This window comes from Astatotilapia calliptera, chromosome 20 (genome assembly GCF_900246225.1).
Source record: "Astatotilapia calliptera chromosome 20, fAstCal1.2, whole genome shotgun sequence".
Classification (NCBI taxonomy): Eukaryota; Metazoa; Chordata; class Actinopteri; order Cichliformes; family Cichlidae; genus Astatotilapia; species Astatotilapia calliptera.
This window is the reverse complement of record NC_039321.1, coordinates 25590629-25605968: the sequence shown is the minus strand read 5'-3', so window position 1 is coordinate 25605968 and position 15340 is coordinate 25590629. Positions and strand designations below refer to the sequence as shown.

The 15340-nt window shown below is 39.0% G+C and overlaps 1 protein-coding gene across 1 annotated transcript; it reads right to left on the bottom strand.

The window, feature by feature from the left end:
* Nucleotides 1-461: 461 nt before the first annotated feature.
* Nucleotides 462-13654, bottom strand: LOC113013382 (waprin-Phi1-like). The gene is made up of 6 exons (XM_026154242.1): nucleotides 13427-13654; nucleotides 12948-13085; nucleotides 12613-12753; nucleotides 11977-12117; nucleotides 10073-10210; nucleotides 462-750 (listed from the first exon to the last, which is right to left on the bottom strand). Exons 1-6 carry the CDS (start codon nucleotides 13536-13538, stop codon nucleotides 728-730), a joined length of 693 nt encoding a protein of 230 aa, XP_026010027.1. The 5' UTR covers nucleotides 13539-13654; the 3' UTR covers nucleotides 462-727.
* Nucleotides 13655-15340: the final 1686 nt, after the last annotated feature.

Below are 15340 nucleotides of genomic sequence, written 5' to 3'. Positions count from 1 at the left end.
TCATTACATTAGTGACGTGTCAATTTTAAGCACTTTCAAGCAGGTACACTATGTTGATGAAAGTATGGGGCCACACTTTCTTTCTGAATTAAGGGGTTTTCAGTCCAGTTATTGCAGGTGCATAAAATTAAGCACCTAGTCATGCAGTCTGCTTTTACAAAGATTTGTGAAAGAATGAATGCTTTTAAAATCCAGTTTGAGACACAAGTGAGAAACAGAATGATTTGATAATCCATCTGGATAATTTTGTGTTCTGACAATAAGCACTTTCCGTTCTTGCTACATTTCAACAGGTGAGGGGCAATTTTTATTGGTATATATTTAAAGAAGAAACACACGAGGCATCATGCTATAACTATGTAATTAGAAATGGAACAGATATACTATTCATAGTGAAACACTGTTTCTTCAATATTTTCACACTGAAGTAAGCTCGCATGTTGTAAATAAGAGAACAAGAATAAAATGCCAACACACCGTTTTTTATTTGTAAGACAAATATGTCAGTTTGAAAAAAATCAGAGAGACATGATTATCATCAGAAACAGGAAGTGCTTATCGCACTTTGGATTCATTTGCAGAGATGGTCACAGTAAGTTTAATGATGTTTTTTTATAGATTGGCAGCAGAGCTCACTGCAGGTGTAATCACAGGTTGTCCTGCAGCACGTCTGATGTCCTGGACCCTGACCATCACGATAGTAGTACTCGGCACACACATGGAGGCCTCAGACAAGGTACAGATCCCAGTCTTTACAGACACACCAAAGTCAAGAATAGGCTTAGTTACACAATTCCTTAAACCACTTGAAAAGTGTTTAGGGAGTGTTTGGTACTTTGTTCATATCTCACCCGTGTAAGGTGCCATGCACTGATGACCACATCCACTGAAGGCAGCACTTCTCATTATCGGGGCAGTCACTATCATTAGAGCAAAATTCACCACACATTATGTTATCGAAGCGTCTGTGAGGACACACTCCTGGTTTCACTGAAAAGAATAAGAAAACATTAAAGAAAAACTCTCCCTCTAGATATGATCTCATTAGATTACTAAACCCTCAAATGAATTAATGACCATGAGGGTGTTGCAGTGAAACAACAAACATCATGTGAACACAATTTCCTGGGAAATAACCACCTCTTGCCCTCTCAAGTTCCACGCAGTCCCAAGCAAATGTATATCAACTTTATTTTTTCCTCGGATTCTTAACCAGGTACCCTCCCTTGGGTCCCCACATGGGAAGTGTCAACGCAATCTCCCAAGTATGTGCCATGCAATGTATATCAAATTATTTATTTTTTCAGTTTTTTTCTCAGTTTGATTCATTAACCCATGTGTGACCCTCGTAAAAAAAGGGACCCGTTTGGGTCTTAACCCACATGGGTTAAGTGTGCAAGAATACTTTGCTCATCTCTCACCTATGTATGGTGCCATGCAATCATGTCCACATTTGGTAGAGCAGCACTTCTCATTACCGCGACAGTCACTGTCATTAGAGCAAGGTTCACCACACAGTCCAACAGTCAGGTGCGTGCGAGGACATTCTCCTGGCTTTGCTGATAGGAAAAATAAATTAGTACAAACAAAGAACTCCAACTAGAGAGTGCAGTAAATGTAGCCTAAATGTTATTTTTAAACTACTTCTTATATTTTAAAAAGATTTAATTAAATACACAGCCTCTTAAGAAGAAATCAAACATTGTGAGACGTACTGAGAACAGGAGGGACGCAGACTTCATAACCATTATAGACGCAGCATGTGTGGTCTCTAGGACAGTCATTACACCCCTTACGTGACAGAGCAAGATTAAGATGCGGTGGACATTCTGGTTTGGGAGGAGGCACTAAAGCAGAAAAGGACATAGATCAGCTGTGGTAAAGTGGTAAATGAGATAAGAGTTCTGATGCTGTGTGATTGCCAGTTTGGCTGTTTAATAAAACAAACCAAACATGCACATTTTAGTAATAAACAGTAAGCAGCAGATTATAAACTGAACATGTCTGAGGCAAAATAAACTTGCTTGTAAAAATATCTTCAAGTTAATTGCAAATATGTCTTTAAACGCTTAATTAGCTCCAGCCGTCTTTTCACTCATCCTCTTTCCCTGTCGTCTCAATGACATTTCTGTCTATTGACTCAAGATTTAATTTTCTTTTTCACCCTATCTGACTTCAAATTCGTGTCTTTCTGTTTTGCTCTGATTGTCACAGTGCTGGACCTCCATCTCATACTTTTTGTCCTATGTGCGTACACACACACACACACACACACACACACACACACACACACACACACACACACACACACACACACACACATATATGTATGTATATACAACGTACATATTTAAAACTGACCTCTTGACCTCTCAAGTTTCATGAAGTTGCAAGTAAATGTTTTTTTTATAGTTCAATTAAATAAGTCAGGTAGAGACATCCTTTGCAATCATTCTTTTTCTCTTCTTTCTATTGTAGATGATATAATAAATGAAATATCTTGCAGATAATTTTCACTTTGGAGTGATCTTTGCTACTTTGTTTATCTCTCACCTCCGACAGGAGCCATGCACTCTCCAGAGCAGATATAATAAATGCACAGTCAACAGTCAGTCGGCCGACTTTCTCCTGGCTTGCTGATAGAAAAATAAATTATACAAACAAAGACTCAACTAGAGAGTCAGTAAATGTAGCCTAAATGTTATTTTAAATACTTCTTATATTTTAAAAGATTTAATTAAATACACAGCCTCTTAAGAGAAATCAAACATTGTGAGACGTACTGAAACAGGAGGACGCAGATTCATCACCATTATAGACGCAGCATGTGTGGTCTCTAGGACAGTCATTACAACCCCTTACGTGACAGAGCAAGATTAAGATGCGGTGGACATTCTGGTTTGGGAGGAGGCACAAAGCAGAAAAGGACATAGATCAGCTGTGGTAAAGTGGTAAATGAGATAAGAGTTCTGATGCTGTGTGATTGCCAGTTTTGGCTGTTTTAATAAAACAGAACCAAACATGCACTTCAGTCAGAGATTTAACTGAACATGCTGAGGCAGTAACTCATCTTCAGTTATGCATCTTGCTTATTAGAGCAAAATTCATGCAAATTATCACCCTATCAAAGTCCAGTCGTTTGCGATGGCACACACTCCTGGCTTTGCTGAAAGAAATGAGAAATCAAAAGTGACCAAGAACTCTAACCAGAGTGTGCGTTAGGTTGTCCCTCTGAAAAATCTTATTGAACCCTGCAGCAAATGAATCAAAATGTCTTGAGGCCGCTGGACACTGGCACCACCGGGCACTCTGACCACCACCAGTAGGCAACAGGTGAAGTGTCTTGCCCAAGTACACAACGACCAAGACTGTCCGAGCTGGGGCTTGAACCGGCAACCATCAGATCACAGGACAAACTGCCAACTCTTGAGCCACAGTAGCCCGAGGCAGTGAGGCAAAAAAGGATATGGATCAGCTGTGGTAAATCAGGTGACAGCTGAGGTGACAAACATGCACATTTCAGAAAGAAACAATACTCAAAAGAAACTCACTTATTAAAACGTCAGGTTTAGGTTCCACCTTAGAAAAAGCCGTGCCAAAGTGCACCAATGCACAAAGTGCTACAATCAATATACAAACTGTAGACGAGCTTTTGTCCATGTTCACCTCTTTTTTTTTTTAAAAAAAAGACTGTCCGCAACCACTGACTGAGCAGCCAGTTAAAGGATGATGGATCACTGTGCTTGTGGTCTTATATTCTGTCTGATAAGGTTTCATATCACACACATTTAGTTTTTTTATGTTCCTTGTTGCTCAAATGATGATACAAATTTTGTGTTTACATCTTAGTCAAACCACTAGGCAGTTTTCATTATCTTTATTATCCAGCATGACAACAACCACATAGTCATAGAGAAATTAACACCACTTTATCCCAATGTTAACTTTATTTTTATACTGCTGAACCTTGTTGGTAACCAAGATTTTTAAAAGTTCTTAGAAAGAGAACTGGACAACACAATCACAATATCTTTTGTTTCTTTATGTGCTTTGTATCCTTGTTTATTTTATTTTTATTTTTTCTGTTCCTGTGGTTCAGATAGGACCAGAATGTGCCTTTAGATAAGGAGGAGTCAACTCACTATGACATTCATATAACAAAATTATCCTTAGCTGTAAAGTGTTCTTTATCGTCTTTTTATTGTTGTTTTTTCTCCTTGTTCTTTCTCAGGGTTGTATAGATATCCCTTGTTTTTGTTCACCTCTTACTAGAATTCCATTCAGTCTCTAATAGTCTAAGTGATTTTGCTGTTTTTTTAGGATAACAAATTAATGCACTATATTTGATCACATTACCATCAATGCGTTTTAAGGTTTTTTTTTCTTTCATTTCTTGCACAAACTTTTCTTCTTCTATCTGTTGTTGATGATTCGTCTGTTTCTATGAGACATCAGAAACATCACTGCGTGAGGTCCATTCACCATGAGAGACGTGATAGGGACAACTTAGTGAGATAATATGAGTCTGCACAACTGTATTTTCCTTCTGCATGAGCATGAGGTGATACACAGTTTAGTCTGTATTAGATTTCAGATCACTCTGCTGGGAGACTGGACGGCCAGACTATCTGATTCGGTCCCCTGATTGTGATAAGGTGGTGCCAGAACACATAATCTACTGTACTCTGTCAGGATGTACAGTACCAGCCCAAAACACAATATGTTTGTACTACATGTAAGGTTTGAGTGTTTAAGCAGTTCTTTTATGGCATAAGAAATAGTCCAAAGTGATCAAAAGTGGGGAAACATTCCTAACAAAAACAAGTAAATGTACTTATGATGAGACAAATGAACACTTATAAATAATACTTTAAGTAATGTGGTGTTCACTAGTATAAAAGGCAGAGGTCAGGTCCATCGTCAGAAAAGCAGAACACTGTCTCTCATAACTTCACTGAGAAGAGCTGTTTCACTGAAATGAGCTCATTTTCACAAACGCTGTATTTGTGTAAAACAGCTGTACGCTGCACAGCTGTAACCTTTTCTAAACTCTTAAAAGTAAATGGTAATGTTTAAGGTTAGCTAAATGGTTTTTTGTTTGTTTGTTTTTTGTTCTTTTTAAGTGAGTGGATATATAAGATTCTTAAAACAAGCAGATTCTAGTGGATCCTTGATTATATTGAGCACACAGAGTCAGATAGAGTGAAACACATTTTTGAGCAAAGGTGCAGGTCAAATTTTGTGAGAACAGAAGGATGCTTTCATCCAGTCAGCTAACACTGACAACTCAGGTAACCAAACAGGTAAAAAGCTGGAGTACAACAACGATAAACAAACAACAAGAAGGCTTTTACAGCCTAATTTGAAAGAATTGATACAGCTGGTTAAGAAGGAGTACATAATGTAAGGTTGCTGAATAAATACCTCAGGATTACCTCTGCTCTTTGAAGCCAGGTTTTAAAAAAAATAGGCGTCCCTCACATGTATTACTGAAATGTTGAAAAAAACTGTCATGGTTCTGCGTCAGTTCTGACCCAGCATTTTGAGTTCTCATGTTTTGGTTTGATTTTGTATTTTTGGTTATTGTCTTGATCTATTGTCAGGTGATGATGATGATGATATTTAGTATGTTCCAGCTTATTCTGGGTTAGGTTTAATTCTGCCCGTGTGAAGTCCATGTTTCTTAGTCTGCGTCTTTGTTTATTGGTTCCTGTTTTATTTTGAAAGATTATGTCTTATGTCAGTGTGTCCAGCTTCGCTCCCCTGTCTCGTTAGCCCTAACCTCTCCCAGCTGTGTCTCTCTCCTGTTTCCCATTCCCTGATTACTCCCCTGTGTATATTAGCCCTGTGTTTGCCTTTGCTCAGTGTCGTGTTGTACTCTCAGATTGTGCCTGTGTGTTTCTGTTCTCAGTATTCATTGTTCAGTTCGCGTTTTGTTTTCTGCCAGCAAGAAAGCTGAGGTTTTTGAGTTGTATTCAGCCTCCGAGTCCTGCATTTGGATCCTCACCTCCGCCTGCCCGCACACAGAGCCCTGACAAAAACAAAACAAAAGTTCCTTTAAAGGATGGAGATGGATGTGTAAACGAGTTGATCTCCACAAGAGATCAACTTTTCAAAGAACACTTTAAACAGCGAGTACTGGCATTTATCCAGGGATGAAAGTTTAAAAACGGGCGCAAACGTTGACTTAAAAGGAAAGACTCATAACAAACTGTTATTAGTCAGGGAGGACAATACAACACAGCGCAGTAAAAAGGATCCTTAATCCTCACCTTAAAAAGCATAAGAAACTGTTACTAACAGTTCTCTTTACAATTTATTGCACTATGTGTTTACATGTTGGATGATTTTGGCCAAAATGCATTAGAAATTGACGATATTTTTAAATTCTTAAGATCAAAGGACCAAGTAGCAAGATGTGTATATATATATATTTTTTTATCATTTATTAAAACTTATCTTCTTTAGCGATTGTACATTTTTTAACTAATGCTTTTGACAAAAATTAATGCTTTAAGCTGATAACCTGTATTTGAGAAAAGGAACAGTCTTCTGTGGTGAAACAATTTAAGACAGGTCTACCAAGCAATCGGTTTTGTTCACCTTAAACGATGAAAAAATCATTCAAGAATGCATTATGAGAGGTATTATATTAAGATGAGAAACAGAGTCAAATATTTACATCCAGTTTCAGTAAGGAGTTCTCATAAACATTACACACACAGGCAGTCCAGGAGAGCACAGGCTTGAGCCCTAATGAGCTTGTGTTCAGACATAGTGCACATGGACCCTTGGCTGCATTAAAGGATAATGGGGTTGATTCAGAACCACTTAAAACCTTGGCTGTCATTGTGAATGGATTTAGACGCCAATTGTTTGTAGTTGGTTTTATGGCAAAAGGCACAGACTGGAATGAAGAGTGTGAATGATTGTGGCACAAAACATCGTCAGTTTAATCCTGGGGATCAAGTTGTGGTGCCGTCTCCAATTGTGGGATCTCCACTTCAGGCCTGATATACAGACCTTCATATGGTCAGAGAAGCTTTCTGATCTGAACTATTTAGTTTCAACATCAAAATGGACAAAGTCAGTTCAGCTTTGTCTTATTAACAAACTCAAACTGTATCATATAAGTGACATCCACATCTGCTCAGTTGTTCCTTCAACCCCTGGCACTTCACTATTTTCCTGTGCTCCTTCTTTCTTTCTTTTTTTTATTTTTAAATTCATCTGTAGTCCTTACCATCTCATGACCAGAGTTGGCAAAAGTACAGATATTCTGTACTTAAGTAGAATTACAGATGCTATTGTTAAAAAAAAACTACTAAAAAAAACTACTCTAGTAAAAGTTGAAGTACCGATTAAGCTTCTTCACTCAAGTAAAAGTGAAAAAAGTACCAGCTGTCAAATGGACATGCCACATCTCCTGGTGATTAATACATGAACAGAATTGCCTTTCATGCATTATTTTTCAGGCTCAAATTGGTTTGTTGGACAAAGTCAGTTCAGCTTTGTCTTATAAACAAACTCAAACTGTATCATATAAGTGACCAAAATTCTAGTCAGAGTGTTAAGGACATTGTGCACCCTGTTTTGTCTGTTTCTTAGTGGTTAAAGTATACCTGTTTGTTTGGTGATGTACCATTTTGCACTGACTGGGTTGAACATGATATTGATGTTGGAGATGTACAGCCAGTTAAGAAGTGATTCTATCGCAGGTCACTGGAAAAGCTTAAACAAATGGGTGCTGAAGTTTCTTTTATGCTCTGAAATGACATTGCTTTTCCATCTATCCTGGTGCCAAAGCCAGATAAAACATTTTGTATAGATTTAAAAGTCAATTCTGTAACAAACTCTTTTCTGTTCCCACGAATGGATGACTGTATTGACCAGGTTGGATCGGCCACATTTTCAAGTAAATTTGATTTGCTTAAAGGTTATTGGCAGGTGCCATTGTAGGCACGGGAACAGGAAATATCACCTTTCACCACCCCTTTAGTTCCTTATTCTCATAAAGTCATACCATTTGGTTTAAGAAATGCTCTGGCAGCATTTCAGTGATTAATGAATGAATGAATGCTTTATTGGCCATATGCAGGTCTAAACAACAGTGTCTCAGTAACTTTCCCCTAGAAGATGGTCCCCTGTTATCTACTTTTTCCCAGGCAAGCGTAGGTGAGAGTCTACAGCATTCTACGCCCCAAGGACATGTAGTCTAATGCCTTTATTTCAGGGCCGTGTCCACTTAATACTACACTATATGGTTATATGGCATTTTAGTTCATATAAAGCATAGAATTAAGGCACTTGAAATAATTTCATCTCAACAATGTCAGCTAGCGTTTGACAATGTAAAGCCTTTGTTGTGCTTCCCTCCTGTTTTAGCAGCTCCATATTTTGATAGTGCATTTACAATCCTGGTGGATGCCAACCAAGTGAGCACGGGGGCAGTCTTGCTGCCGTTTGTGACAATGTGTCATCAATTTTCTAAATAAATAGCCCCCAAAAGTTGGTTTTATTCATCTAGACAGAATGAACAGTATCATTCTCAGTCGGAGAAATGTTACGTCATTCAACCAATTGACTTCTTGACTTCGAGTGACTGAAATGAGAAACTTTCAGTCACTATGTAAACATACTGTTTACAAGTAGATTTGCTTCTCCCACTGAAAACGTTACGTCCAGATGAATAAAATCAAATTTTGGGGATTTCTTTACCTGGATAATTGAGCATGTAACAAGGCTCATTTCTAAAGGTGTTATTGACATGAAATTCTCACCCGATGTCGTCAACAACCCATCCAATTCACACATGCAAAGACATCAACCCATATATGTCCATAAATTACATGTAATAATGAGAAATGACACAGGGGAGCATCCTTGCTGGAAATGTATTTAATACTTCATGCAAACGCCTTTCTTGGTGATGATAGCTTCAAGACGCCTCCTGTGTGGAGAAACTAGTCACATGCATTGCTCAGGTGGGATTTTAGGCAAATCGTCTACTGATAGATGACAGCAGATTTTCTTAAAATCAAGAATGTGTCATTACATTTTTCTATTCATCCTTCCTTTAGTTATAGGAAGCATGAAAAACAGCCCCACACTAGGATGTTCCCAACTCCAAACTGTTTGGGGTGAAATGCAGTGCTTTTTGAACTCCATGGTGTGTATTATGGTCTACAGAAATTTCTGTTTTGGGCTCATCTTACCACAGAATATTCTTCTTCCAATATTTCACAGGCTTGTCTAAAATGTTTTTCAGTAGACATTAAACATTCTTCAGCATGCTTGGCAGCAATGGAGTCTGGTGTGGCGAGTGTGCATACAGGGCATGGCCTGAATGCATGACCTATTGTCCTCACCACCAGGTGGAGAACATGTTTCAGTGTTTCTATCAGACTTTTATCTTATTTTTGGTTCTGTTTTTTTTGTATCTGTGTGTGTTTTTTAGCCCTTTACCAAAAATTTATTTTGCACTGATTTTAGTTACATTTTGAATGTTAAATACAAATATTTAAGCATCATAAACGTTTGCATTTGATCTGTTGAACCTCACAGACTTTTGAAATCAGAGGCCTATTACAAATGTGTAGCAAATCAACAGGTGAGGGGCAATTTATATTGTTTTACATAAAGAAACAACACACAATGCATCATTCTATAACTCTTTTATTAGAAGTGGAACAGATATACTACTCATTGTGAAACACTGTTTCTTGAATACAGTGTTTTTACACTAAGGTAAGATTGCATGATGTAAATAAGAAAACAAGAAAATAATGCAAACAGACCACTTTTTCTTTGTAAGAGACATGATTATCATCAGAAACAGAAAGTCTTAATAACGTTAACGAAAGAAAAAAGGGATTTCTAATCAGCAGAGCTCACCCTCACCCTGACCATCATGATAGTACTACTTGGCACACATGTGGAGGCCTCAAGTGACCACCGCTCGGGGGACTTTACAGATACACCAAAATAGAGAATATGATTTGCTACAAAATGCCTTTAACCACTTAAAAAGTGTTTAGGGAGTGTTAGCTACTTATCATTGTTCATATCTCACCCGTGTAAGGCGCCATGCACTGATGACCACATCCACTGAAGCAGCACTTCTCATTATCGGGGCAGTCACTATCATTAGAGCAAGATTCAGCACACCTTCTGTCATCCAACAGTCTGAGAGGACACACTCCCGGCTTCACTGAAAAAAATAAGAAAACATTAAAGACAAAGAACTTTAACCAGAGAGTGTTACACTTTCCCTCTGCAAAATATCCCATGAGGCTATTAAACCCCAGCAGTGATGGGAATAACAGCGTTACAAGTAACGGTGTTAGTAACGGCGTTACTTTTTTTAGTAACGAGTAATCTAACTAATTACTATTCCTATCGTTACAACGCCGTTACAGTTACTAACAAGAAAACGCGGTCCGTTACTATTTTTCAACAAGCAGACGGTTGAAGCTGTGTTCAGCTTACCGCATTTTATATCAATTGCACGGAAGTAGCTGACTACGTAAGTAATCTGGACGCTACAGCTTTAAGCAGCTGCGCGCGCTCCCGCGGACGGTAATCACAATCACTGTCTAGCACAACACCTGGAGCTAAGGGGGCAAAACAATTGCATGAGTGCTGCTGTTTGACTGAGGAAGAATAAAGTAGTCGTGGTGAGCCAATCACACGACCACTTAAAGACAAAGCAACAAGGTGATATATACCAGTTTTTAAATTGTGTCGATGGGCCACGTAAAACCAGAGTCATGATAAACAATATATACGCGGCGTTTTTTCCTCAATAGTTTCGTCACGTTTACTGTCTAAGGCACAGGTGTCGAACTCCAGGCCTCGGGGGCCGGTGTCCTGCAGGTTTTAGATGTGTCCTTGATCCAACACAGCTGATTTAAATGGCTAAATGACCTCCTCAACATGTCTTGCAGTTCTCCAGAGGCCTGGTAATGAACTCAGGTGTGATGACCCAGGGTGAGATCTAAAACCTGCAGGACACCGGCCCTCGAGGCCTGGAGTTCGACACCCCTGGTCTAAGGGCAGCGCTAGCAAGCACTCTCTGCTTATGAGCAAAAAAACAAACAAATTATTTTTTTGGAGTGGCACAAATAATTTGTGTGGCATCTTATTGAATGCAGAACAGCTGATTGTTCTGTAAATAGTTTGAAATGGTTATTTGAAAAATCAAGGTAAAAGGTAAATGGATGCAAATAACTTTGTTGTTTGCAAAACTTGTGCATAGGATTTTAAAACTGACAATTTATATTTGCATTTAAAGTTATGAGATATGATTCATGTTTGTGGTTGTTACAGTAAAAAATATAACTTTTCTACTCTGATTTTATGTTTTTGTCTGATTTTAGATCAGTTGTGTTAATACAGTATGTCAAAATAAAAACATAACTGTAAATTCAGACACGTGAGGTTGTGCTAAAAAGAATAATACCAAACAAGACAAAGTAAATAGTTTTTAAAGGTAAAATGTCGAGGTAAAATCAAAAGTAGTTAAAAATGGCCAATTATACCCTGGACCCCAGAGGGTTAAACGTTTTTTTAAAGTAACGCAATAGTTACTTTTCAAGTAATTAATTACTTTTAGAATATTGTAACTCAGTTACTAACTCAGTTACTTTTTTGAAGAAGTAACTAGTAACTATAATTAATTACTTTTTAAAGTAACTTGCCCAACATTGAACCCCAGTGACCACGTGGTTGTTTGCAGCATCCAAACAACCGCATGGTCATAAAGAAGAACTACTTTTCACAACATGATCCACAACTCATCATCTTTTATCTTCTCTTTTTTCTTAAAAATTTCTTAAAATAAAAATACTGTAACTAAGTTACTGCTGTAACTTTTGAATTTCCCCAGTGTGGGATTAAATAAAGTGTATGTCGAGCTGTTTTATATGATGTGATACAAAAGATATGCTGTAAACAGTCACTTTGTTCATTTCTCACCTATGTAAGGTGCCATGCATTCATGTCCACATCCATTGGAGCAGCACTTCTTTTTATCAGTGCAGTCGCTGTCTTTAGAGCAAGATTCTACACATGGTCCAAAGGTTGGGGGATGCCCGAGAGGACACACTCCTGGCTTCACTGAAAGGAAAACAAAGTCAGTATAAAGATATTTGGAAATATGGACTTGAAGCTGTAAAGCCAGAAAGAAGTGTGATCAGCTGTAGGAAATGAGGTATGAAGTCTGTGATTTGTGATTAAAAAATGAACCAAAATCTTATCTAAGAGTGTGTGACAAATATGAAACATTTTATTGTCTTTTTAAGATGATGTGTACTCAGCACTGTCGTCTGATTCAATAATCATTTCTACCCTGCGACTCATTATTTAACTTTTTTTTCACCCTAGTGATCTTTAGTTCAAGTTCTTAGCTCTCTGTTTTGCCCTGATTCTGTTTCCCAGTGGGAGGCTACTGTACCTCATACTGGTGATGAGGTACCATCATGATTAAACTGTAGTTTTAAGTCAAATTTACAATTTATTCTTCATATACATGATACAGATGATATAATAAACAGATATCCTGTAGGTCATTTTCACTTTGGGGTGGTCTTTGCTGCTTTGTTGTTTTTTCACCTATATCTGGGACCATGCACTCATGTCCACATCCGTTGGAGCAGCACTTCTCACTATCGTGGCAGTCACTGTCTGTCGAGCAAGACTCAACACATGGTCCAAGGGCTGCGGGAAGCCTGTGAGGACACAATCCTGGCTTCACTGAAAGGAAAACAAAGTCAGTCAGAAAATATGGACTTGACGCTGTAAAGTGAGAAAGAAGTGTGATCAGCTGTAGGAAATGAGGTGTGAAGTCTGTGATTTGTGGTTGCCAAATTGGTTGCTGAACAGAAAGCAAATGAGAAAAAAATCTACATATTTAGATATAATACAAAGCTACTTTGTTCATTTCTCACCTATGACTGGAGCCATGCACTCATGTCCACATCCGTTGGAGCAGCACTTCTCATTATCGTGGCAGTCACTGTCTTTAGAGCAAGATTTGGTACAATCTGCATGTATGTAGTACCTGACAGGACACACTCCTGGCTTTGCTATTTAAAAAAAAAACAAGAACATCCATTTAGACAAGGAGCTCTCGAAAATGCAAATGTGGCTTTTATTAGAAGAAACGTAATTTTTGTACTACTTCGAGTGCTTTTATTTAATGAGATTGTTCACACACACTCTTAAGAAGACATTAAACATTGTAACACGTGCTGAAAACAGGAGGGACACAGACTTTTCCACCATCATAGTTACAGCATATTTGGTCTCTACAATAGTTGTCATTCCCATACATTACAGAGCAAGATTAAGGTGCCATGGGCATTCTCCTGATTTTAGAAACAATCAATAAGTAGACAGATTGCAAACAAAGACAAAGGAAACTCACCTGTCGAAATGCCACCTCTTCTCAAAGCATGTGCGTGAAAAACAGTGCCAAAGTGCGGAAATGCACAAAGTGCTACAATCAACACATAAACTGTAGATGACAGTTTGTCCATGTTCACCTCTTGCTCCAAAGATTGTGCACAACCACTGACTGAACAGGCCAGTTAAAGGATGCCAGATCCTTGTGTGTTTAGAGTTTTATTCTCTCTAATAAGGTGTCATATCAGGCACATTTAAGGTTGATTTTTTTGTTCTTTTTGCTCACATGATGATATGAGTCTTGTGTTTACATATTAGTAATGCAACAAGACAGACTTCAGTATCTTCTTTATCCAGCATGACGACAACCACATGGTCATAAAGAAGATTAACACCGCTTCAATGTTAACTTTTTTTCATAGCAATAGACCTTGTTGGCACCCAAGGTTTATCGTTTCTTAGAAATAACATATTTTTGCTTGTACTCTGAAATCTAATTGTTAATCTCTTGTTCAGTACCATATGTCCTTGTTAATGTTTTTAAAATCATTTGTTTTTTGGGGGGGTTTTTTGTTTTGTTTTTTTGTTTGTTTTTTTGCCTGTCCCATTTGGTTCTTTAGTCATCAGAATTGTTGTCTGAAGACCAACAAGGATACCCAATGGATTTACTTTGCCAAACGGATCATCATGGCCTTGCCGTATTGGTCCATTTGATCGACCTTTGTTTTTATTATTTATTATATTTTATTTTCAGATGTTACAGACGGGACAGACATGAGTGAGGGATAGGAAAGGGAGAAAGAAGAGGAAGGAAAAGAAAAACAGAAGGGGAGAGGGACAGTGGGACAGTGGGACTACTTTTGCCTTCACCCTCCACATATTCTCAAGCCCTTTTTTTTAGCCCTTTGTACTTCTCAAGCTCATGTTCCTTCTTCCTCTGTTTCTCTGAATCACTACATCTATTACTACAGCCGACTTCCTCTGCTTGTCCACTTCTATTATCTTTGGTTGGTTAGCCATCACCAGTTTTTTTGTCTGTATCTGGAAGTCCCACAGGATCTTAGCTCGGTCATTCTCGCCCACCCTGTGGGGTTTGTCCTATTTTGACCTCGTCTTTACGCAGCCTGCATCTTGGGTCTTGCCTGGTGTGGTAGACCCCAGCCTCTACGGATCTTGTACTTAGAGCTTGTTACTGTGCCGCCATGGTCAGTTCCTCTGTGCTGTCTTTCAGTCCAGCTTTGTCCACCCACTGGTAGGATTTATGGATGTCAGCCACTTCTATCTACCGGTGGTACATACTGTGCAGGGGCCTTTCATTCCATGATGGTTCCTCCTCTTGGTCCTTTTCTTACTCTGCTTTCTGCTGCCTGAGGTATTCACTAAGCACGCAGTCGGTTGGGGCCATCGTCCTGATGCACTCATGGATGTTTGATATCTCATTCTGGACAGGTGTTCTGACACTCACCAGTCCTTTAACGCCTGACACAAGCTTCAGTGTGGTACTGAGGGAGATTACTGGCCGGTAGTTTGATGAGACCGGTCCTTTCTGGGGATACTTGGGGGGAATACTGGGGATCTGGCAGTTGGTTCATTTGTGCTGCCAGACGCTCATGGAGTGCAGTCAGCTTCTTCAGCCAGTAGGCATAAATCATGACCAGTTCTTTATAGTGGAGAACCTTTCTTGGATGTCTTGGATGTCTGGATCCTGGCTCAGGGGGTTGGGAAGCGTATCTGTAACCGGAAGGTCGCCAGTTCGATCCCTGGGCTCTCTGTCCTGGTCGTTGTGTCCTTTACCCTGCCTCCTACTGGTGTTGGCCAGAGGGGCTGATGGCGCGATATGGCAGCCTCGCTTCTGTCAGTCTTCCCCAAGGCAGCTGTGGCTACAACCGTAGCTTACCTTCACCAGTGTGTGAATGCGAGAGTGAATGAATAGTGG

Bases quoted from the DNA above. Each gene is read 5' to 3' on its own strand.
- LOC113013382 (XM_026154242.1), bottom strand. From the start codon at position 13,538: ATGGACAAACTGTCATCTACAGTTTATGTGTTGATTGTAGCACTTTGT. The intron at 13,086-13,426 runs GTGAGTTTCCTT...TTTTTTAAATAG, and splicing joins AAGAGGTGGCATTTCGACAG to CAAAGCCAGGAGTGTGTCCT. The intron at 751-10,072 runs GTGAGATATGAA...GTGTCTGTAAAG, and splicing joins GTGCATGGCGCCTTACACGG to ACTGGGATCTGTACCTTGTC.